Raw genomic sequence first — 26,206 nt, forward strand, 5'->3', positions numbered from 1 at the left:
GGCTAGTTGGGAGATGGTGTTGGTCTCCAAACCTGCTTCCTTATGATAGAGCATGACAGACAGACTCTTCACGGTAGGTTTACATTTAATACTTATTTTAAGTAAAAAACCTCTTAATAATAATAGCTATCATTATTGTTTGATATCTCTGTGGACAAATAACTCAACAATCAATAAGTGGATTTCTTAGGGCATTTCTTGTGACAGAACTATTAAGAGGAAATGGTACAATTGTGTGGGGAAAAAACAAGGACAAAGCCTTAGAATTTGTCTGTCAGTTGAAGTACTTCAAATGATTCTGTTTGGAAAAAAGATTACTTAATCTATAGAAGTTGCTGGTGGCATAACAAGAATGGCATGGTAGTCATTGATTTGTAAACCACGCTCTCTGTACTGTTGAATGAATGGTTACAGGAAGGGACTGACTTGGACAAAGCAGGTTTCTACAAGGTGAAGAACATCAGCTCCTTGGGATTGGGATAGACATTGAACTTCCTTCAGCACATGTGCTTGCTTAGTCCTGCTGAGAGGCACGGAATGTGCACTGAAGCTGAAGTTGGGAGCTTCCATTTAGTAGCTATAGGTCTTAGGATAGTGCCACTAATTTCTGAGTTTGTTTTCACAGATGTAAGGGAAAGGAGGATGAGACTCTGCAGGGCTGTGAAGATAGTTCATAAGATCATGCAAAGAAATGCTGAGCCAAGTTCCTGCTGAACACTTAGCATTAACTACTAATAATTTCTCTAAATGGTAACAGCTTTTAATTATATATTTATAATCAGATCAATACAAAGTTATAGCTGACGACTCTAGTTACTCCTTCCTGCTAAAGTGATGTCTACATTCTCTTTACTTGCATGAGAAGAGCGTCAAGCAACCTAGGTAAACGGTCAACTGGACAGAGCTACACATCGAGGTAAGATCTGATTATCTGACTATACTCCAGACACCTGGGAGAAACAGTGCTATTAACTCTCCAGAGGAGAGAAAGGAATGGAAGGAAGCTCATTATGGAGGTGAGCTCCATTTGCTGAGGGCTTTGCTGAATCTTCACAGTGACTTTGTGCCATTATCAGCACTATACAAATGATGAAAAGGAGTCATAAGAAGTATATTGTGCGAGGTTGAAATTCATGTCATATCTGCAAGTTTGGTTATAGAATTCCATTTCTACTGCCCTGCATATTTTCTTTTCAAGTGTGAAAAAAGTATCCAAACTGCTGGATTCTGAGCTAGCATAGTCTAATACACAGACATTGCTCCTTCTACAGACAAGCTCCCAGATTAAATGGGGCTTATGAAATATGGCCTTAGGTAGAGCTGCTGAGTTTGCCGAGGTGCTTCAGGACTCGCGGTGAGGCATGGAGGCTCTCATCATGGTAGCCATGGAGCCAGTTGGACACTGCCTTCAACCCTGAAACATTCTTTGGTCTATTCAACATCAGCATACCTTATAAGATGGACATTTTCTGTCTCTTAAAAAGGCTTAGAAGCCACTCTGTCTTATTCTAGCATAGACATAATTTGGGTCTCATTAAGGATTTCACTTTAACAGCCACAGTGATGCAGAAAAGTTGATGCTTGTGTTATAAATTTCCATTTTACCAATGAGAAAATGGCAGCTCTGGCAGAATTAGATATAGCTATTACTACTCACTTTATGTTTATAGCTACCCCTTTACTACACATGGAGATCATCCATTGGTTCTTTCAAGTGTCAAAGATATCTGCAATCCCTGGCTGTAACCCAAGAAAAGAAGCCATTTTGTGTATTCATGGGTCTTGCTTTTGGATGGTGCATTCTTTTTGCAGTTTTGAAGCCAGAGCCAAAAGAATTGAAGGCTCACTCAAGGTCCTGCAGGTCTCATGAGTGATGGGGTTTACACTCATGATGCTGCTGCTTCCTGAACTGAGTGTAGCCTGCACACTTCATCTCTGTGTTGCTTCCTTTCCCTCTCTCCTATCCCTGCTTCTGGCACAGGAGAGGCAATGGAGAGGGTATCACACTGAACTTTTCTTTGAAACCAGTTGGCCGAGGGAGGACAAAGTGAGAGCAATGATCCATTCATTTCTCTCCCTATCCTTGAAGATGTGTGACACTCTCTCATCTTAGGAGCACTGTGAGAGGCTTAGTCAGGGTAGAGGACTGTATGCCTAAGTTAGCGTTCCCTTGTTAAGCTATCTCAAGAGTATAGGGTATTCTGGATACTTAATTTCTATCCAGAAATGGCATTAACCCAGTGCTGTGGGAGAAGGCTGTATGTGGAAGGACAATGTACTGATAGGGAACACTATTTCTTTCCTTATGTGTCTTAATAGTAACATTCTTCCGTTTGCAAAATGTCTGTACTCCCTGTAATTGCCACAGTAGGTGTCATTCACCATACATGTATGTGTGTGTGTGTGTGCGCGTCACAGTGGCCATATAGTATAGCCTACTGTCTCAATATCTCTATTTAAAGCTCTAAAACTTTTTGAGTTGGGAACATGATTTCTTATAAGTAAACCTGGAAAGTTTTGTAGAGTTATACTTTCCAAAATATATCGAGTAATAATACAAGATAAAACCACGTTATTTTTCTATGATTTCATGTATGTATGAGTCAGCTCATGATGCTATAGCACGATGACCCAGTCAGGAGCCATAAACAAAAGATTTATTCCAATAGTTCTATTGTCAGAGCTGCAGGTTGGGGGAGTCTGTTTTGCAGGGGAATGCCTTCTGTTTTTTAGATGGGCCCCTTGCTGTGCATTGATAAGGTGGTGAGACTGGGCCAACAACTTTCCAATGTGCATTCTTATAAGGGCACTTGTCCATCAAGACCAATCTCCTTTAATCTACCCAGCTTCTAGAAGGCTCATCTTCAGGTACAATCATAAGGGGGTTTGGTCTGCAACTCAAGAAGAGGGAGTATGAAAAATCCAGTATGCTCTGGTGTGTTTTTAAAATTAAATAATAAAACCCATTTTGAAAATCATATTATGCATTATATTTTATAATAGATGGCTTCAATTGTTATTCACCTTACAAATTTCTTAATATGTTTTATAGCAAAGAAAATGACTGTAATAAAACTTGGACAAAATACAAAAGTAACTTCTTCTTCCCTTCCCATATGAAAGGTGTAGCTTTAAAAAATTAGGGAGAGTGGAGCAGGTTACACATTTCTGTCCCAGGAGCCATAATCAAAGTCTTCCATTAGACACTTCATGTCCAAGTGTGTTCCACATATCATAAGACTAAGGAGGTACCCCACAAAGATAGTTGCCTATTTAATAAAAATGTGAAGGACCTGCCAGTACTGCATATCTAAACTGGTAAAGTAATATGGTTTAAAGCCCCAGCTTGACCTTTTTGTTGGTTTTTAAAATGCCTTAGATACTCATCAATTCTGATTCAGACACAGAATTAGCATGGATCAAAGACACACAGATATATTCTTTATTCTCTTTCACACGTGTTCATTAACCTGGTGATACACGTGTTCACTAACCTGGTGACACACATGTGCGCATGCACACACACACAGACACACACACAGACACACACAGAGACACACACAGACACACACACAGACACACACACACACACACACAGACACACACACACACACACACACACACACACACACACACCCATACACACATGCACTATAGCCTGTGCTGGTTTCTGTACAGAACAGAGATGAAACAAGACTCCAATTGTGATAAGACTTTCTTGACATGTGATTGGGTCTGTCTGTGATGCCTGATGCGGCCTCCCTCACATTCCATTAGAACAATGAGTTTGAAGTTCAGAGTCAGTGCCTTGCTGAAAACTGTCTCACAATCAACTCTAGGGAACAGACTACTGTGTTGTAAATGTTCTTCTCCTATCTGATTTGAAGCTTCCAACTTGATGTCCACTGGCACATACATTTCTGCACATTTAAGAACTTGTTTCTGTAAATGATCAGGCACTAGCCCAACCTACCACTTTGTAACTGTCAAGACGTGGTGGCTTAGTCATTCACCTCTGTGTGGTAAGCTGCAATCTACTTGAAGCTTGAGGTGGACATCACAGGCACTGTCTGCTTGCAGCCCTGTGCTCTGCTTGCTTGTCAGTTCAGAGACTGACACTTTAGTCTCGGTAAAAGAAAACTATTTGCCCTAGATGTATTTCTTTTTTCTTTTTTTAATTTCTCTTTTTAAATTAGGTATTTAGTTCATTTACATTTCCAATGCTATCCCAAAATTCTCCCACATGCTCCCCCACCCACTCCCCTACCCACCCACTCCCATTTCTTGGCCCTGGCATTCCCCTGTACTGAGGCAGTTAAAGTTTGCACGACCAATGGGCCTCTCTTTCCAATGATGGCCGACTAGGCCATCTTTTGATACATATGCAGCTAGAGACATGAGCTCTGGGGAGTACTGGGTAGTTCATATTGTTGTTCCACCTATAGAGTTGCAGATCCCTTTAGCTCCTTGGTTACTTTCTCTAGCTCCTCCATTGGGGGCCCTGTGATCCATCCAATAGCTGACTGTGAGTATCCACTTCTGTGTTTGCTAGGCCCGGCATAGTCTCACAAGAGACAGCTATATCTGGGTCCTTTCAGCAAAATCTTGCTAGTGTATGCAATGGTGTCAATGTTTGGAAGCTGATTATGGGATGGATCCCCGGATATGGCAGTCTCTAGATGGTCCATCCTTTCGTCTCAGCTCTAAACTGTGTCTCTGTAACTCCCTCGATGGGTGTTTTGTTCCCAATTCTAAGAAGGGGCAAAGTGTCCACACTTTGGTCTTCGTTCTTCTTGAGTTTTATGTGTTTTGCAAATTGTATCTTATATCTTGGGTATTCTAAGTTTCTGGGCTAATATCCACTTATCAGTGAGTAACGTATTGTGTGAGTTCTTTTGTGATTGGGTTACCTCACTCAGGATGATGCCCTCCAGGTCCATCCATTTGGCTAGGAATTTCATAAATTCATTCTTTTTAATAGCTGAGTAGTACTCCATGTGTAAATGTACCACATTTTCTGTATCCATTCCTCTGTTGAGGGGCATCTGGGTTCTTTCCAGCTTCTGGCTATTATAAATAAGGCTGCTATGAACATAGTGGAGCATGTGTCCTTCTTACTGGTTGGAACATCTTCTGGATATATGCCCAGGAGAGGTATTGCAGGATCCTCTGGTAGTACTATGTCCAATTTTCTGAGGAACCGCCAGACTGATTTCCAGAGTGGTTGTACAAGCTTGCAATCCCACCAACAATGGAAGAGTGTTCCTTTTTCTCCACATCCTTGCCAGCATCTGCTGTCATCTGAATTTTTGATCTTAGTCATTCTGACTGGTGTGAGTTGGAATCTCAGGATTGTTTTGATTTGCATTTCCCTGATGATTAAGGATGTTGAACATTTTTTCAGGTCTATCTGTTACTCCACATATAGTTCTGCAGAGTCATAGAACTCCGCTGTGCCATGCACCACTAATGTAATTATGATTTCTAGTGGGCTCCTGTTTCTCTATTCTGTAGGAATAACAGAATTATTCTAACAACTTTACTGCCTTTGTTCTCATGGCCTTGGTTTGCCACTGGCAAGCTGTGTGTCATTTGTCTGGGGTGGTCACGTGCTTGGTTTTAGCCTATCAGAGCTCCAGTTTTACCTGGAAATTGGAGAAAAGAATAGTTTCTCATATAGCTTCTCTGTTAACTGAAGTAAGGTGTGAAGGCCCTTCAGGTGAACAGCCCCTCAACGTTAGCATTGTTGACAATAAATACTAGATAGGTGCTGAACACCACTTGAATGACTGCATTTAAAAGAGTGCAGGTTTATGATCGCTAATTAGATGGATAATGTCAATAGTTAATTTGATTAAATTAAGTAACCCCTAGCCCAGGGTATTAGTGAGACTCACTCTTGGGCATTTTCAGTGAAGATTAACTGACTATGTCCTGAATGTGATTGGCATCATCCCATGTGCTGGGACCCCAAGCTGAATAACATGATACAAGCTAGATAAGTACCAGAATTCATCTCTCTCTGCTTCCGGATCTGCCCAGATGGATTGAGCAGCCCATGATCCCAGAACTGGGCTCTTCCAGGTGGGATGGACTACCAAATAAACCCTTCTTCCCCTCACCAGCATTCTGTCAGGTATTTCATCAAAACAAGGAGAAAGGCAACAATGTAGCTATATTTAGTGATGTTTTCAAAGAGGAAGAGGAAGGGACTTTAGAAGGATGGAGAAAGATACACACACAGAGAAAAACTCACTCTTATGTGTGTGACAGAGAGAGAGAGGGAGAGGGAAGAGGGAGAGGGAGAGAGGGAGAGAGGGAGGGAGAGAGAGAGGGAGGGAGGGAGGGAGGGAGAGAGGGAGGGAGAGGGAGATAGGGAGAGAGGGAGGAAGAGGGAGGGAGGGAGAGAGGAAGAGGGAGGGAGGGAGGGAGGGAGAGAGGAAGAGGGAGGGAGGGAGAGAGGGAGAGAGGGAGAGAGGGAGAGAGGGAGGGAGGGAGGGGGAGAGAGAGACAGAGATACAGAGACAAGAGGCAGAGAAATAGGGATGTAGAGAACAGAAAGAGCACGTCAGAGGATGGAGAAGGTGTGGGAGCAGAAAGAGGAGGAAGGAAGGAGAGAGAAAGAGAAAGGAAAGGGTATGGAGAGGCAGGCTTTGGAACTCTTGCTTAAGTGACGAGAAACATGATGATTCCTGTTTTATAGTCCTTGTCCTACCATCTTGCTTGGCAAAGCAACCCTACCACAAGATTAGGACCTTTGCTCTACATAACTTCTGGAAAAAGGCTGTTCCTACTTGGCATTCTGGAGTCATTCCTGCAGCTTTTTAGCAATTGCACTGAAAAGACTCTGCTCTGCAAATTTCATTAGGATTCATCAAGGACACCCTTTATAGGTTGTTAATAAAAGTATTGCAGCAAGAGGAGTCCAGTGTCAACTCTGGCATCTCCTCAGCTAATAAGGCTCCCCAGAATAGACCCAGGGTTTGTCAGAAGGAGCCACCTGGGGCCACTTTTCAATCTATGTAATAGAAACTATTATTGAAACCCATTTTAATTAATTTACTTTTATGAAAAGACGTGAGTGAGATGGTACTGAATTCTTCATTATAAATAAAGTTATATTCTGCCCCTGGTCCCTAATTAACTACCTCACAGCTTATTTCTAAAATGTGTTTGCTACAATGTTATTTTGATTAGGGCTTATTCTCATGTAATTCTTGGACATTTACTGGGTTTTTCTGTTAACATTAGTTCTGCTGTTCCTTTTTTTCTTTCTTTCTAGGAAGAGGTATGAGGTCTCCTGAGCTGTTCATTGGTATTTCAGGTGTTGATGTGATTTCAGGTGTTGATTGTGAGTATCTGGATCAATTGAATGCATGTAGGGCTGAGAGGCTGTCAGCGCATTGGTTATGGCAATGAACGGCTCCATAGCATTGTGCTGCCATTGATGAGTCATGTGACTCTTAGCCATTCCCTGACCTCTGTGTGTATTATTTTCCCCACTGGTCAAGTGGAACTTATTTTCAGGGCTTCCACTAGTTGGCATGAGGCCATTCAGCAGCACTAGCTGTCTGTGGCTGACTCAGATTCCGACAATTGGCTCTGACTACTCTGCCCAGTGCATAAGGTAGGCATGCAGAATGCTTCAGTATTTTGCCTGCCAATCCCACTTAACTCCTTGAGTTGTTTTTTTTTTTTTTTATGATGACATAAGGAATTAATACACACAAAATCTTTCCCTCAGTGCTTCCCAAGTGACTGATATACTCAAGTAACTATGATTATTTAAAAAGCACTGGATAGAAGACACGATAGAGGAATAGATTTTGATAGCATGTCAAGGTAAGTTTTATACTACCAGAACTCAGGCCCATCTGTGAGAGTCTATTAGAAGTATTTCTATGATGCTGGGTATGTGGCTCAGTGGTTAACAGTGCATGCTACTCTTATAGAAGAGTCAAAAACAGTTCCCAGCAACCATGTTATGATTGCTTGTAACTCTAGCTACTGGGCACAAGACTATCTCTTCTAGACATCCTGTGTACCTGAATTCAAAGGTGCACAACACCCACGTATATACTTTAAAATAAATTAAATGGTAAAACTATTTCTGTTAGGAGAATGTGCATGTTATCTATTTACCTATTTGGGTTTTTTAAGGCACACTCCAGTTGGACTCCAGTGATCTCTATTTTGACAGGACATGGGCCTCTAAGTTAAGCCATCTGTCCATGGTCACACTTCTAGTGAGAGGTGAGATGGGAAACGATAGGGTCTGCCGTTGCCACTGCAGAGCTATCCATTTCATGCAGCCTGTGCCTTCTAAATCCCACCTAGTTAAGGACTATTCACCACAATCACATCCAATTTCTCAGAATGATGCCAACTAAAACATAAATATAATATCGTGATAGATACTTAAGTATTGTGCCTGAGTTGACACCTGAGGTGCCAACTCCCTGTATTACCACTCTTTAATATTCATTTAAAAGCAATTTCCGTATGCTTTGTTCTTTCTCCTAAATTGGTAGAAAAGTATCTCTAAACTGTTTCCTTCAGCCAGAGTCAACTGCAGAGAAAGGTATTCCGACTCACAGTGATCTTTTGATATCTGTTTTGGGCTCTCATTTTTCCACAGTGCCTGGGACTTCATATTGTCTTCATATGCATTTGTGCAATTTGATTATACATATATAATCAAATTGCACAAATATACTATTACATGTACATGAACATATCACATGTGTGCATGTCTCTCTATATACAAAGACATGCACACACATGTACATACACATTCATACACATTTACAACTTTAATTTACTTATTTATTAATTAACTATATATCCTGACACAGCTCCTTATTTCCCCCTCACACAACCCTGTCCCCCCTCCTTTTCAATTCTGAGAAGGGAGAGGTTCCCCCTGGAAACCAACCCAGCCTGGTACCTTGAGCCACTACAGTACTAGTCACATCCTCTCCCATTGACGTCAGACAACTCAGCCTAGTTAGGGAAATAGGATCCATAGGCAGGCAACAGAGGCAGGTAAGCCCCCTCCAGTTGTTTGGGGGACCCACATGAAGGCCAAGCTGCACATATACTACATAGGCATGAGGTGTCTATGCCCAGCTCTTTGGCTGGTGGTTTAGTCCCTGGGAGCCCCCAAGGGTTCAGGTTAGTTGGCTTTGTTGGTCTTCTTGTACCAGAGACATGGGATTGGGCAGACTCCAGGGAGTCTATGAGGGTATCTCTAGCTGAGACTCCTAGTGCTGGGGGGTTATGGAGTCCGATGTGGCTATCTCCTATAGCCAGGAAGGACTTTCAGTGGAGGAATTAGGAAACCAACCCATCCACAAAACCTTCAACCCAAAACTTGTCCTGCCTACAAGAAGTACAGGGACAAAGATGGTGAAAAGACCAAGGGAATGGCCAACCAATGATTAGTCCAACTTGAGATCCATCCTATGGGCAAGAACCAGTCCCTGACATATCAATGATATGCTTGCAGAGAGTAACCTAGCTCCACGCAGCAGCTGAATGAAATAGATGCAGATACCCACAGCCAAACATGAGGCAGAGCCTGTGAAGTCTTTTGGAAGTGCTGGGGGAAGGATTAAGGAACCCAGGGGAAGGGGGCATAGGGACTCCACAAAATCTTTTACCATTCTTATTGTTATGATGACTTATTCTTCATGTCTCTGTCTCCAAGAGGAAAAATTTGATTTTTTGTTTGTTTGTTAAAAGGGCTATTATGTAGCTACCACTGCAAAAGCAGATGAAATCGTTTTACTGATTTTTTTATCAGAAGAAATTTATAGTAACACATTTTGATTACATGTCTAAGTTAAAAAAACAAAAACAAAAATAAAAAAACCAAAACCAGAAACAAAACCTGAGTATTACCGCCAATAAAAATGCAGGATCAATTTATTTTTAAACTGTGGGTTTAGGGACAAAAATGGGCTATGCACTGCTTGGTCAGGGTCAAGTTGAATTAAAGGGGTGATATATGCACTAAAATGGGAAAATCATCTATGGGAGAATGTTCCAGAGAAAGGATTGCTTCTGAATGGTATTTCTTCCTAACACTCCTGCATCAGGGATGTAGTCTAGGGATGCCTAGGACTCAAGCAGCCACTTCTAGACACATGTTACACGTTCCTTACTACCTTCTGGAGACACCTTTGGTGATGGGGTGGCAGCCACTGCTATCTGAGCTTGGGTAGATGGAACAAGTGAATACTGATGTGTTTGGATCAAGGGTACAAAACCACTGTTCTGTCTTCAGTGGTTGTTAATAAGAGTTAGGGGAACTGAAACTATGGAACTCTCCAGCTCTGAATATTTTATTACTGTTGTTGTTGTTGTTGTTGTTGTTGTTGTTGTTGTTGTTGTTGTTGTTGGTGGTGGTGGTGTGTGTGTGTTTGTAAGGTATGTGTGAGTGTGGGCACATTGGTGTCATTGCACCTGTGTGGAGGTCAGATTATAGCTTTACAGAGTTGTATCTCTCATTCATTTTTATGTGAATTCCAAGAATTGAGCCCAGATTATCAGGCTTGCCAGATAACACCTTTAGCCACTGAGATAATCAGCCAGTTCTCCCTCAATTACTTTGATTTTCTTGGCCCTTGCCTGTGAGTGTTTAAATTATCTTATTTAATTTCATTATATTTTTTATTATATCTTTTTTTTAATTAGGTATTTTCCTTGTTTACATTTTCAATGCTATCCCAAAAGTCCGCCATACCCACCCCCCCCATCCCCTACCCACCCACTCCCCCTTTTTGGCCCTGGGGTTCCCCTGTACTGGGGCATATAAAGTTTGCAAGTCCAAAGGGCCTCTCTTTCCAGTGATGGCTGAATAGGCTATCTTCTGCTACATATGCAGCAAGAGATACGAGCTCTGGGGGTACTGGTTAGTTCATATTGTTGTTCCACATATAGGGTTGCAGTTCCCTTTAGCTCCTTGGGTACTTTCTCTAGCTCCTCCATTGGGGGCCGTGTGACCCATCCAATAGCTGACTGTGAGCAACCACTTCTGTGTTTGCTAGGCCCCGGCATAGTCTCACAAGAGACAGCTATATCTGGGTCCTTTCAGCAAAATCTTGCTAGTGTATGCAATGGTGTCAGCATTTGGAAGCTGATTATGGGATGGATCCCTGCATATGGCAATCACTAGATAGTCCATCCTTTCGTCACAGCTCCAAATTTTGTCTCTGTAACTCCTTCCATGGGTGTTTTGTTCCCATTTCTAAGAAGGGGCAACGTGTTCACACTTTGGTCTTCGTTCTTCTTGAATTTCATGCGTTTAGCAAATTGTATCTTATATCTTCGGTATCCTAAGTTTCTGGGCTAATATCCACTTATCAGTGAGTACATATTGTGCGAGTTCCTTTGTGATTGGGTTACCTCACTCAGGATGATGCCCTCCAGGTTCATCCATTTGCCTAGGAATTTCATAAATTAAATTTTTTTAATAGCTGAGTAGTATTCCATTGTGTAAATGTACCACATATTTTTATTATATCTTATTTCTTGTTTTCATTAACAGACACAATTGTATGTACTTACTGTATAGCAACATTGCTTTGAATTATGAATACACCATGGAATGGTGAAAACTAGCTAATTGGCATGTTTTACCTTTATGTAGGTTTCACTTTTATGAGCATTTTTCAAGATACAATATATAATTGATTGCAGTCACAGTAGTATACAAGGTCTTTTAGGGATATTCTTAAAACTGAGAATTTCCACCCTTGAACAATAACTTTCCTACTGCTGTTCTCATCTCTGCTTCTGGGAGATCAGCTTTCTCAGATATCACATTTATGAAACCATATAGCATTTGTCTTTTGATCCTTGACTTATTTCACTGAATATAATGTCTTCCAGACTTACTTATGTTGTTAAAAATCACAGAAGTTCTTTTGTTTTTATGGTTCAATAGTCAATTTGTGTGTGTATGTCTGTGTGTGCACCAATCACACTTATGTGAAGTTCATATACATACAAATATATGGACACACACACACATACCCACCCCACATCTTTCTGTTGGAATAAGTGCTTTGAGGTAGAATAAAACAAATGCATCATGTGCAAGTGATAAGTTGGCAAACAGTAATCACCTCTTGATAAAGCTAGTAACTTGGATTCTCTTTTACACACACAGAAGTGTAAGTATTTTCAGCATCCATCTCCCAGAGTGAAAATACTTGGCAGAAGGAGTGGAGATTCTAGAAGCCTGAGTCAATTGCAACCACAGCTTGCCTAAATTCAGCACTTCTGCTCATTCCTCCATGCCATGATTTCTTGTTAACTGAAGAATTAATGCTGGACCTCAAGTCTCCTACATTATAATCAAGGAGTTCTTTGGGTATTAATAGGCTCTGAGTCATGTAGTTAAGAAATATGCAGCCAGTGTGTCTTATCCTAAGGAAGTAAAAGTGGTACTTAATAAAGGAATGGAAGAAAGCCCTCACATCATTTCAACTTATCTTAGTTTCACTTCACATTGTCCAAATCCAAAGCTCTGCAAAGGCATTAAATTAGCCATTAAAAGGGCCAGGGATAAGGTTCTCTGCAGTAAGAGACACAAGAGTGAACTGGGCATGCTCCATTCCTTTACAATGCTGTGTTTACAGCACAACTTTGTCCTTATGGAGTGTTGGCATTATGTTTTATTATTTGAGTGTGAGGTTTGCATAGGTATAACTCACAGACACTCAGTACTGATAGACACTTCAGGGATGTCTACTCTGGCTTCTTTGCTTTATATATAAACCCAAGTAGACTCTCTATGGTCATGCAGAGTGAAGGCTTAGAGAAAATGCATTCACAAATGTTTCCAGGGTTTTGCACAAGTCTCACTCATGGAAAAGTTTAATAAACATTTGCTTACAGAGTTACTGACTGGCTGACAGGATAGGTACCTTCTTGATTGTGGAGATCTCTGGTTACCTGGGTATCTGTCTCATTGCCTTTTAACCCATTCAAACATCAAAATTGATCCTTGTTTAAAGGCCAAGAGCCTCAAGTGTCCAAATGAACAGTTAACTCAGACCTAAAGGAAACTTCAGGTTTGAGCCTATAGCTCAGCTTTCCAGTCTTAAATAGAGGGAACTTTCATCCTACAGAAGATGGAGAACAATGCCGGAGTTGGCATTGACAATCTCTTTGCCCGTGAAGACTCCAATTTCTGTCACAAGAATCACAGCAAACACTATCCACTCCTATTTTACCTCATGACCCCTTGGTCCTTCTTCTTAGGATTATGGGAACATTAAAAAATTAAAAAGATTAACCATGAGAACTGTTAAATTTTTAAATTTTTTGACTCGATATTCAAAGACTGGGGGAGAAGGTCATATATATATATATATATATATATATATATATATATATATATATACACACACACATATATATATATGTATATATATGACCTTCTCCATGTATATATATATATATATATATATATATATATATATATCCATGTGTGTGTATCTCCCTGTGTTCATGTCTATGTGTGTATGTGTGTCTGTGACCATGTGTGTGTTTTTTTGTGTGTTTGCATGTGCATGTGTATGTATGTGGTTGTGTGTGCACATAAGTGCAAGTATCTGTAAAGGGCAGAAGACAGATGTTGTATGATCCTCTGGAGCTGGAGCTATAGGTGATTGTGAGAAGCCCAATGTGAATGCTATGAGAACTGAACTTGGGTCCTATACAAGAATAGTTTACACTCATAGCCACTGAGTCATCTCTCAGACCTTCAAACAATTTTCTTACCATGTGGTAAATGGCATGACCCTCACTGAAGATAAGTTACTGCTGTGATTGACATATGGTCTCTGGTGATGGAAAGTTATTGAAGAGATTTAGAAGCACGAAGGTTGGCCATCTTTGCATTTAACTTAGTCTTGGAAATAGTGCCCATGTCACCAGGAGCTTATTAAAGCTTTTTTTTTTTTTTTCAGAGACAGGGTTTCTCTGTGTAGCCATGGTTGTCCTGGAACTCACTTTGTAGACTAGGCTGGCCCCGAACTCAGAAATCTGCCTGCCTCTGCCTCCCAAATGCTGGGATTAAAGTTGTGTGTCACCACTGCCCGGCAGGGATGAACTTTAATCCCAAGGTCATATAGTTTAACTCTAGACTCTTCCAGCCATCATACTCCTCCTTTTGATTAGAACACTGGCAAGTGTGTTGACAAAAGCTGAAAGTAGTTACATCACACACAAAAAGCCAATACTAACTGACATTAAGGTTCAGTGATATCAAGGTCCTGTGGGCTCTGGCTTTTACCCATGGATAGACCAACACTGCTCTTTGTACTCCACACCTCGCTACTTGCAGCTCACTTTGTTTTGCATACACGCCTATCTTCTTTTCAGAGTTCTACACTCTACCTCCATCACCCTACTGATGTCTATGCAGAATATATTTCAAACGACATCTTAGATACATACCTTCACCCTGGGCACCTTCTCCACTACAGCAGTTAAATCAGCGGGTCTTTCTTTAAAGACCCCAAATCCTAGCTTTTACTCAGAGCTTATTGCACTGCACTGAAATTGTATGTACCGCGTCCACCTTTCCCGCTCTACTCTCCAAAGAGAATTTGCTCATTTTTTTCTTTTTTTTCTTTTTTTTGGTCCTCACTGTGATGTCCTCATTTGTGATTCAGAGTTTCTGTATAACTGACCAAAAGTGAAGTGTAATCATAAGACAAGGAGACCAGCTCTTTTGGGAGAATCAGCAGATATGCAAAACATTAACCACATTCCAATATTTTCAGCAAAGGATAAATGGGCCATGTATCTTCTCCCACATACAGCGAGGCTACAAGGACCATGGAGGCAATTACAACTTACCTGATAGTTTTGATCATGCTGAGGCCCATTTCAACACAGCAATGAGCGTGGTCCCGGCGGGGCTCAGGCAGTCCAGACACACAGTAGTAGCAGTCCCCCAGGATTTTAATGCGAAGACAGTGATGCTCCTGAAAGGAACAAAGTGGTAGGGAAAGGACCGTGTCATCAAGAGGACCAGATCATCAGAATGCCCAAGGAAAGAAGCAAATGGAGTCAAGTGTTCTGTACTTCAGCCAGAAACCCCCAACTTTAGAACCTGCTTTTACAGTTTCTATAGTTTTGATCTGAAATGTCCCGCAAATAATACCATAGATAATAAATTCTTGGGCCACAGCTTGGTGCTTGGTGAGATGGTGGAAACTTGAAGAGTTAAGGCATATGTGGGGGATGGAAGAGTGATCCTAGTGGAGGAAGAAGCGGGACTCAGAGCCAGGCGTCTTAGTCTCCTGCGCCCGTTCAAGGACTCCTGATTGGGCTTTACACAGCCCAAGATCTAAAGAGGCTACCAGCAAAATGGTGAGACAGAACAAAGGACCCAAGTCCAGAGTGCTGTGCTTCCTCTGTCTTCACAGACATCCCCACTGAGCAATCTACCCCATCCCCTACAAAGTCAAGACAAGCAAATTAGATTCAGCAGGTCAGCCAGTGTAATGCCTCCTTTGGCTCTTGATTATGTAACTCCAACCTTATTGGCTACAGGACTGTATATAAGTTTTGTACTGAATAATAAAAGTTAGATTTACACCCTGATGCTGGTCTCTGGGATCTGAAATCTCTGTGGGCTCCATCTCCACTCCACCCACCCTGCCACTATTTCAGAAACATTTCGGTCCTGTTTCTGACAGTTAGCACCCAAAAGATGTAGTCAATGGTTTTCTAGTCCCTGGGTGGATGTACTGCTGATGTGGGACCATTCTACCATGTGGTCTTTCTGCCCCCAGCCTCCATGAAGTTAATGGTTTGCGATCTCATCACAGGTCAAAGCAGTAGGGCCAAACAATCATTGTTTGATACTCAAAACTGAGGCAAAATGGATATTTCCACAGTAAATTAATCAGCCACCTCTGATATTGTGTTACAATCTAAGTAACTGCGTGACAAGGTTTCTTTAGATGAATGGTTCGGGCTGGGTATCCTGACAGGCTTTTCTAGGGCTGAGCCATAGAGAGCTATGATTTCCTTGGTAGGGGTCTATCTTTGGAAAAAATGGTCTCAGGCTTGAGAAAGAAGTTGTAAATAGAAAGGGTCTCATTGAGCTGGAAGCTCAGCTGACACCCTTGAAATACCAAGATAAAAAGCACTGTGCTGACTTCCTAACGTAAGCAGTTTGGTAACGATTGACTACAAGCTAAAAAAACAGTCAAGCAGAACTTGAATCTGACGCTTCTCTGACTGGGTCTGATTTTCTGAACCTTCCCAATTACCCAAGAAGGCACAGAGGTACCCTGTAGGTTTCAGTGTTGTGCATACCTGACTTCTGGATGATTTTAGGAGCTTGGGGTTCCAGTCTATTGGCTATCCAACCAACATATTAGGTTTTTTACTTTTTAATAAAAGAGCTATTGATTAAGTGTAATCGGAAAGAGAGAACTAAGGACCATTATTAAAAACATCAAAAGGCTTAGGATATTGTAGTAGAGCACATTTTTGTTCTTTTTGCAAAATCCATCAAGGAACTATAAAAATAATCTGTCAGCAACCACCAAAAACAATAATGAAAATTCTATCAGGTTGAGGCCTTGTCATAAAGCAAAACTTTCAAAAATGTATCCAAGAACTAGAAAAAGAAAAATCCATTAGCAAATGCCTCAGACACCAATGGAAATGTTATCATCTAGGTATGGTGTCCAACACCTGTAATCCTAGAACTCAGGAGGTAGAGGAAGGAAAATCAGGAGTTCAAGGTCAGCTTTGACTGCATACTGAATTTGAGAATAGCATGGGACAAATTAGTCCATACCTTAAAAAGCCAGAGGAATGAGGAGGAAGAGGGGGGAGGGGGAGGAGGAGGAGGAGGAGGAAGAGGAGGAGGAAGAGGGGGCAGAGGAGGAAGAGGAGACGACACTCTACTAGCACTATTCTCTGAAAGAGCAAAGATATTTCAAGACTTCAAAACTAGGAAGTTTTCTTTACTCTTAAAGGAAACACCTAAATGAATTCAGCATGCGGGGTGTCACACGATGCTGCTCTTATCTTGGCTATCACACTTTTTCTCCTCTCATGCTCTTGAGCTAAAATTTCTCTGTTTGAAAGCCTAGGCTTTGTACTTGAGAAAGAAGACACAGTATTTGTTTTATGAGTCTGGTTTGTTTTATCTAACATAATGATCTCCGGTCCCATTCATTTTTTTCTTCCAAATGTCATGGTTTCATCATTCTTCACAACAGAACAAACTTCTACTGTGTGTATCTCATCTCTCTCTGTCTGTCTCTGTCTCTTTCTGTCTCTCTCCCTCTCTCCACATCAACTTACAGGACATAAATTTAACCAGGAGATAAGGAGAGGAAGAGATTTATCACTTTAGTCCTCTAATTTAACATATAGATTTAAATCACACACACACACACACACACACACACACACACACACACACAGAGAGAGAGAGAGAGAGAGAGAGAGAGAGAGAGAGAGAGTTAGAAGATTTATATAGATATCTTGATTTTTGCCCATAAAGGAGACTGCCAGTGTTTTAAGCCCTTTGATTTGTAGGAAGGCAAGGACTAGGTTCTAGGCATGAACAATCACTTGACAGAGGGAATAGCGTGTGTGACTTGGGTTGGTGAGAATCTAGTGCTAAAAGGTTCAGGTGTAGAGGTTGCCTTCTTCCTGGCTATGGTGAGGGATGAAAAGAAAGAGATTGGACAGGAAATACTTTGGTCTAAGACTCTGTCTTATCTGTATGACTGTCAGGATTGCTAGCTTCATTGCTTCGTATAACATCCTGGAAACACTGATAAGTGAGTTTTAGTTCTCTATATATGACAAGGTCAAAAGAAAATACTTTGTGTTGATGTAAGAGGACACATGGCCATCCCTTAGCAGTGTCAATGACAGTTGATGCCTTCTCTGTGTCCACCATGCTGCTTCTTATCTTTTACGTTGGGCCTCACACATACAGGACGAATAGCTGTCACCTCTGCTTTACAGAGAGAAAAGCAACAGGGTGAAATATACAGAGAATCTTCTAGGCCACAGATGAGCTGGCACAGCCTTCAGCACTACAGCTGTACTACTCAATGACTCCAAGTCTGTGATATTCCCATGGATACCGAAGTGAGAATGTTTTGGAAAAATCTAAGTAAGGCATATAAAGTTTGCAAGTCCAATGGGCCTCTCTTTGCAGTGATGGCCGACTAGGCCATCTTTTGATACATATGCAGCTAGAGACAAGAGCTCTGGGGTACTGCTTAGTTCATATTGTTGTTCCACCTATAGGGTTGCAGTTCCCTTCAGTTCCTTGGGTGCTTTCTCTAGCTCCTCCATTGGGGGAACTTTATATGCCCCAGTACAGGGGAACACCAGGGCCAAAAACGGGGAGTGGGTGGGTAGGGGAGTGGGGAGGGTGGGTATGGGGGACTTCTGGTATAGCATTGGAAATGTAAATGAGCTAAATACCTAATAAAAATGGAAAAAAAAGGAAAGGATGAGCCACCTTGCATAAAGCATGCAGCACCAGCCAAAGGTACTTTACAGTCTTCCTGTTCATCTTATGCCACCATCTTTTCATCTACCTTCTGAACTGTGAGTCATACAGGCAGTCTACAGGCTTCTGTAGGCAAAGCCCACACCGCTAATATGTTAGTAGGTGGGGCTCTCAAGATCATACATGTATAAATCTGGAGATCAATAAATGCCCTCTCTTAACCTTCAGGAAATACATGACAGCACAAAATGGCAGCTCTCCTAACAAAAATGTATTCTGATAAAGAGATCATATAAAAGGATCAACTACCCTTTAGGAAGACACTGAACAATGTTCACATCCAAGGTTCATTATTCTTGTAAACAAAAAGGTAAAGCTGACAACTTTCTTGAAAATCTATAGGCCCTAAGAAAATGGGAATGTATCATTTCTCTATCTATCTATCTATCTATCTATCTATCTATCTATCTATCTATCTATCTATCATCTATCTCTCTATAATCTATGTATTTATTACTTACCATCTATTTGTGTATATATATGCATATATTACATAAAACATATTTCATATACAAAATATATAGCATATGCTATCTATTTGATACATATGTGTATACAGGGGAAAATATATATGCAAAGATTGGCTCCTTATCTGCCAAGTTCTGTCAGTTTTCAGACACATTTTTCTTATCATGTTTGATGAGCTGTCAGATGACTTAATAGAGTGTTCCAAGTAAATTCTATCAGAAACTGCTTTGAAAATTCATGCTAGAGAAGGAAGACTGCTTTGGAAAAGATATTTAAAGAGTAAAGTAGGAAAAAGACCATCTTCCATCTAAAGTCAGTCTTACAATCTTTTCCTTCCCATCTTGATGTGTTTAATATCATAAAGATCTTGCAAAGAGTTGATTAAATTGCATATGTGGATAGTAGATGGAATCGAGGAGTACACCTTGAGGATGGCTATACATTTTGGAAGGAGATGAAATTATAGAAGTAGAAACTCTTTCATTATATATTTGATGTTTCAGTTTTACTAAAATATTTATTTCATTAGAATCAGAGAAGTGATATGTGAACATACTGTTCTAGTACAATTTAAACTACAGAAAAGTTTAAAGTGCCCTTGGACACCCACTTTCCATCACATAGCCAGTGCCTCGGGAGCTCAGTCTCCTCTCTAAGCTTTCCTTAAAGGGCAAGTGTATAGGTCTACATATGCTCTGGGCTTCACAATCTTTAGCCATACAGTTATTACACTATGTTTGGAGGCATCAAACTTGGTTTCCCCCCATATAATGTCATGACACAATATCTTTCTATGTCAAGTCATAGAGATGACATCTCATTAGAAATTGATTGATCAGCTTTCCATGGTGTTGTTCCTTATTGTTAAAAAAATTGATGTTGCTCCCCTTTTTGACAGAAGTTTAAAAAATGTTTTAACATTTTAATGATACTCTTGGTATTACACTATAGCATCCTTTCTTCACAGTAGTACATGCATATTCATATTCATTTTCCTTCTGTTGAAAATCTAGGTAGGGGGCTTGTTGCTTTAAAAGATTAGATACTAGGGTTGCCAAGTTTTGTCAACGGTCCAAACAGTCTAAGCTGAGCAGCCTGAACCCCAAGGACTTTGTAGCACACACACACTAAATCGAACTGAGTTTCATGGGCAACTTGAACAGAATCTTTGCATTTCACTTTCAATGCCGTGAAACAAGGGCCACTGTAAAATGTCTGGGAGGTGGGTTCTCTCTGATATCTCTGTGGTTTAAATCCGCAGGAAAATACCAACCTTAGGCAACTAGAGCCTTATCAAACTCCAGAAGACAAAATAAATGGAAGCACAATTCCCTTTTGTATAACAGCAGAGCCCAGATCTCAGCTGAGCTAGGGACTTGCCTGAGGTGGAGGATAGAGTCAACAGGACGTTTCCTCATTTCAAAGAATGTGGAATCTTTTTCCCTGGCAGAATCTATGGAACTCTCCAGGCAAGGTGTTTCAGCCCTTGAAGCTGAGGTGCAGGAAGGGGAAATATGGATGACTGGGAGTTAGGGACCATGAACGTGAATGTTTATTTTTAATAGACCTCAGCCGAGACACCAAATGTATTATTTAATTTATCCTTTTTGATTTTGACAGGAAATGGAGACTCAAGAGAGATGATCTACCGAAGAACATCCAAACCAAACCTATACCTGCACCTTATGCTTCAAGGCATCCTGCATGAACAGAGATCCTTTAGTGTCCGGTCCTCTTTTCCCTAATAGGCCTAAGATTACTAGTAAGGAGCCTCAACTGGTCTGGGTTTGAGTCACAAATCCTCACCTGTGAATAGTTCTGGATAGTTTTTTTTTTTCTGTGAATAAGATGGGAATAACCAGGTCTGCCTTGCAAGTTAGTTGTGAGAACACCATCATATAATCTGAGAAAAAAAAATTCTCCCACCAGGAAAAGCACTCAGCGCTATTGGTTTATGAATGTTAAATATTCCAAAGAGCCCCCGCCTGTTTCCTCGGTGCTTGGGTTATAAGTGCACACTGTTGTTCCTGGCCTTTTAAAGTGAGTTCTGTGGATGAACTCAGGTCCTCATGTCTGTACGCTGAGCACTTTATCAACTGAGCCATCTTCCCTGCCCCAGTTTTTAAAAGAATCAGTTAATCAGATGATGTGCGTCTTAAACAGTAGTCTCTGACGTCCTACACCCTTGGGTAACTGGCCAGCTATATATCCCCTCTTTGACTCCTCTCCCCCACTACAATCACCAGGGTTCGAAGCCAAGGCTATGAAACAACGCTCACACTTCCTTAAATGCTGCACTGTTTCCTCTAATCCCTGTTCCTCCTTTATTCTTGAATCTTACTTCTGATTGGCCCCTCCCACACCTGCTATGATCCTGCAGCCTCATGCTTCTCAGACTCTCCCAAGCAAGCAGGCTTCTTTCACACTTGCATTTTAGTATGTCTCATCCTAAAAGCCCTTGCCTAATCTGGAGCCCTCATCTCAGGATCCTGGCCGGTTACTAGGCCATTCCTAATCTTGTTATTCCTTTCCTTTGCCTACCATGATGATGCCTGTGTTTATCATTGTCTGAAGCACGCTGCTACAATGTTATAGATTCACCTTTTTTCCTTTTGCCAGACTAGGAGATTCCTGGGGGAAGACCTTGGTTTTTCTCTCTCCCTAGCTTTGAAATTGTGTCTAACTATAGGAAATAATAAATGGTTGAATAAATTAGATTAAGTTAAACTCTGTACCCTTTTTGCCTGTCTGTCTCTTTCTGTCTGCCTCTCTGTCTCTGTATGTGGGGGAGGGGGATGATTTCTCTAACATAAAAAAAATGACTTTGGACACATCTTTCAATTCTTACTGGAGAATTTCCCTGGTCTTCCTTTTGTCTTTGAGGAAAAAAAATGCTATAAACCATAACTGAAAAGAGAATAAGAATTTGTAACTTACACAAACCATCACTGGTTCACTGATGAAAGGAAATACCATATGTGTATTTCCTCCTAAATGCAGGTACCAGGTAATTTGTGCCCTCTCCCTAGGAGGGGACTTAAGTTTCCTATCTACTAGTTGTCCAGTAACATCTACTAAGAGTTTAGGTTCCTCTTTTCCCCCTTCTCCTACCTCCTGCCCTGCACTTTCCCTTACCACAGTTTTTTTTCACTTTGCTAATTGGCCTCTCCATCATGTACATGACTTTCCCTTTTGGCAAAAGTGTGCAGTCATCAAAGCCACCATGAACAAGATACAAAGCACCATGCTACTCCCTGCTTTACCCTACTGTGAAGGCTTCTCTGATAGCAACTTATCCACTCCAGCCTAGTGTTCCTTGTATCTCCTATCTGCTTCTTGTCTGTCTTTTATAGAATGGCTTATAGGCCCCCAAGTCTCCACTTCTTATATCTACCATCTTTCCCATGGCACAGTATATTTGGACTTCATTGTGGCTGTGGCATTTTTCCCACTGTGTCAACAGCATTGAATCAATCACGTTTGTTTATTTTACTCTAAGAATTAGCTTCAGAGTCGCTATCTCTAGGAAATCGTCTCTGATAGAAAGGTCACACTCTGCCTCTGTGGCTTCAGAGCATCCCAGGGTTGACAAGACTCTGTGCACTCACTAATAACCCTTGTATTCCCAGCTAGACTTATCTTGAAGCAAAGAAATAGGCATTCATCATTCTCATGCTCGCAACATGCCATGGCACTACAGTACCTAATGGCTACTCAGATGCAGCTATGACAAGACCTCCCTCGGAATGTGGCAGCCTTGAATTTGGAATTCTACTAGTGAATTTGTTCTTGACACAGTGTGATTTAATTCCCACCATGGCTCAAGAAGTCAGTAGTGCTCTAGATATTTCACAAAGCTGGGACGTGCGTTACTCTTATTTGAACTCTAAGCCACTCTAAGTGCAGGGTTACAGTATTTTTCTCTGTCACTTGCATAGATCTAGGACTACAAGTCTGTGTTTTGATAGTAGATGCCCACCTTGCTGCCTCTATTTTCTAACTTAGCTGCGATTAAGGGAGCTGGAAAAAATAAAGGTCTTGTCTTACTGGCTAAAACACAGCTCTCAAGGTAGGTCAATCAAAACAATGGTTTGCCCAGCACATCACTGGTTCTTGCACAAAGGCTAATTCACTGCAGATGGCTGGGGCTGGCTAGGAACCTGCAGGCAGCCAGCTCTGCGTACCAGCTCCGAGCCTGCAGCTGGATGGCACCTGGCCTAGTGAAGGGAGAATGGAAAGCAGACAGAAAAGATTGGGTTGATTATCACTCAACCAGCTGTCTTTCATGGGAAAAATCATTCTGAGAAAGCACCCTCAGCCCCACTACCTGAGATTGGTAAATAAGCAATATTGGCCTCCAGGGTGTGAGAGGGTCAGGGGTCCATGCAATGGGGTCAGGATGCAGAAGGGTCATCACGTTGGCAATGAAGGCTGAATCCTTTTCTCTCTAATTCCACATGCGAGCCCTCACTTCTCCAAGGACTAGGATGGAATTAAATGCAACTCACATGGGCCAGCCGGTCGAATCTGGCAAAGAGTTCGTTGAGCATCCTGACCAGCTCCTGAGCAGACAAGGTCGTAGAGAGGTTGGTAAATCCTTTGACATCTGCAAAAAGAATACTAAACAACAAGGGAAGGAGAGGGTGGGAAAAGGTGGGTTAATATTTTCATCCATTCTGGGAGACACACCAAGTCCATTCAAATAAATAAACCATATCTGTAGCTGTCTGCCATGAATGTTATGAGGAACACACCTCAGTATTTTTTAAAAAAGGGTCAACTTAGAAATCAGCAAGGATAAGAGGACAGCTGAAACCTGTGGTCTCCTGGTCCTGGGTTGTAAAGCACCCTCAAGAGGCCTTTAGTAGGAGACCCATTCGTGATGATACTTGGTGATTTATCTCTGTGTTTCACAAAGCACTGTCATGCAGATGTCACTAAAACAGAACAGCACAGTCCCAGGTAGGAAAAGAACACAGAACCTCTTCATTCCCCGGAGCGTTCTCTGAGTGTGTTCTACCCTCCCTGCCAGACAACTATAACTAGGTTTCCCCAAAAATGACGAGCTAAGATGGCACCACTGAGAGACCTTGGTAGAATGATTAGCTAAACACTCATATTTGTAAGGGTTTTAGTGATGTGAAGTCTTACTCTATGCATATGGCTTTGAATAAGCAATGGGTAGGGTCATCCACAGCTTTCTATAGGCCAGGCACTGCATGACCACTCTCTTGGTCAATCGTTCTTGCTACCTAGCGGGACCAGTACTGCTGTCTCCGTGCTGGTGTCATGTTATAGAGCTGGTACTATCATTAGAAGTCAGTTCCTGACTGGTCTTGGCTTGCTGTTTCAGGACCTTCGAACACAAGGATGGATGCTAAACATATTTGATTATTGCTAGTGCTTCACTCTTTGGGAAATGTCCAGGAAGGTTTTATGTTTCATAGCTTTGCACACTCTGTGCTCTTCCCTGGGAGTGATTGGTCCTTTCTATTAAAAATCCTACATGCTCTCTGTGACCTCACTCATATGCTACTAGTGAACATTTATGGGGCCTTTCCATTTGATGTAAACTGTCAGACCCATCTCCAGTGTCTTACCAATTCTGTGATTCCCTCCCACCCCCACTCCATGACACTTAACAACAGCACACTGACACATGACTCAGTGGATAAAACAAAGATAAAAGTTATATCTGGGTCCTCCCTGCTCAGAGCATAGTTGGCTCTATTTCATGTTTTCTCAACTATATCAGCACAACTACTCAAAATGAAGTCCTCCTTTCCCAGAATGTGCATTGTTTTAAATGGAGAACCTTAGAGCCCTTGTGGAACCACAGTCACATATCTGCTCCAGCAAGGGCTTTAGGTGAGTGACCATGCACACTGATGACGTAGAGGCCCCTGCATCAGTCATTGGGTGCAATAGGGATTGGCGATTGACAGAAGCAGCCTACCATTTGTCATTCTGTTCCACCCAGGTGCTGGACTCCAGGTTGAAAGGTTTCTTTACTCTGGACATAAACTCAGAATCTCCCAATAGGTATACTGCACCCTTTACCACCAGTAGGAGGCAATAGGCACACAACACATAATGAGACTTGGACATGTTCAGGAGATAAATTTTAGGTAGCAGTCATCAAAGAAACACTGACAATTAAAGCAACAGTAGAGAAGGGGGAACAAATGAGGAAGGTTGCTATGAAGAGGGCGGCAGGATTAGAAATAATTTCGAAAATGCTCCTAATGCCACTGGGGGTGGTTTTGGGGGTTGGGGAGGAGGTGGAGCAGCCGGTCTGACTTTGTTCTCAGACACTGGCTAAGAAAGAACCTCCTCTGCTTTCCTTCTTTCTGCTCTTATTTTAGCATCCAGTGGCCTCCCAACAGGCAGGTGGGAGAGGCCCCTGTGCCACCAGTGCACTTCATCCTCCTAGTACCAGGAGCTGCAGGCACCTCACTCACTCCTGTCTCCTGGAGAGAAGCAAGTCCTAGGGAATATGATGCTCACAAAATTCTTTCTTAGAAACTGCCTCTATTACCCAGGGGCATGGAGAACACAGAGCAGGAGGCCATGTGCTCATTGAGTGTAGTGTGAACTCCTGGAAAAGAGATGCCATTAGAAGATGTGTTGAATAAATTGGTGTGGTAGAGCTCTTATGGACCACAGAGTGGAGCAAAAATGATTAGCATAGAGCAGAGACCAAGTGCATTTAATGCACTCAGTAGCCAGAGTAGAATGCCCTACATGTGCAGGCTTATTGTATCCTTTTCCTTTTTAAAGGTAGTTTTCATTTCTCTTTTTCTTCACAGTGATAGGCCCTTTGATATGTTATGTATTTTATTATATAATATATGATATATGATATATAATATATAATATACTCCTAACAACACCTATGAACATTCTGTGCCTGGGACTGAGGGCACACATTTCAGTACACTGTCCTGCAGAGAGCACAACTTTGACTCAGGCCATTTACAGCAATAGCAGCAACTCTTATTTGCATGCTAGACTTTGCCAAGCAGATCTTTGTGAAAAGCAACCTTTGTGAGAGGTCTCTGTATGCATATATGTATACACACACACACACACACACACACACACGCACGTGCACACATGATCCATAACACACACTTATCCATAAAACATTTAATTATT

At 41.6% G+C, this 26,206-nt stretch overlaps 1 protein-coding gene and 1 long non-coding RNA gene across 4 annotated transcripts in view; one reads left to right on the forward strand and one right to left on the reverse strand.

Moving 5' to 3' along the window:
• The window catches only part of Adcy8 (adenylate cyclase 8), a 223,262-nt gene that overhangs the window by 92,716 nt on the left and 104,340 nt on the right, over positions 1 to 26,206 (reverse strand). For all 3 annotated transcript variants that reach the window (NM_001331075.1, NM_001291903.1, NM_009623.2), the window contains exons 4-5: positions 23,557 to 23,668; positions 14,878 to 15,005 (exon numbers count right to left, since the gene is read on the reverse strand). In NM_001331075.1, the coding sequence (NP_001318004.1) occupies positions 14,878 to 15,005; positions 23,557 to 23,668 (240 nt within the window). The remainder of the gene's footprint in view (positions 1 to 14,877; positions 15,006 to 23,556; positions 23,669 to 26,206) is intronic.
• On the forward strand, positions 7,178 to 21,782 carry Gm30752. Its single transcript, XR_384146.3, has 2 exons — positions 7,178 to 7,351; positions 20,669 to 21,782. It is a non-coding gene; the product is annotated as a predicted gene, 30752 (long non-coding RNA).

The sequence above is a fragment of the Mus musculus genome, chromosome 15 (genome assembly GCF_000001635.26).
Source record: "Mus musculus strain C57BL/6J chromosome 15, GRCm38.p6 C57BL/6J".
NCBI lineage: Eukaryota > Metazoa > Chordata > Mammalia > Rodentia > Muridae > Mus > Mus musculus.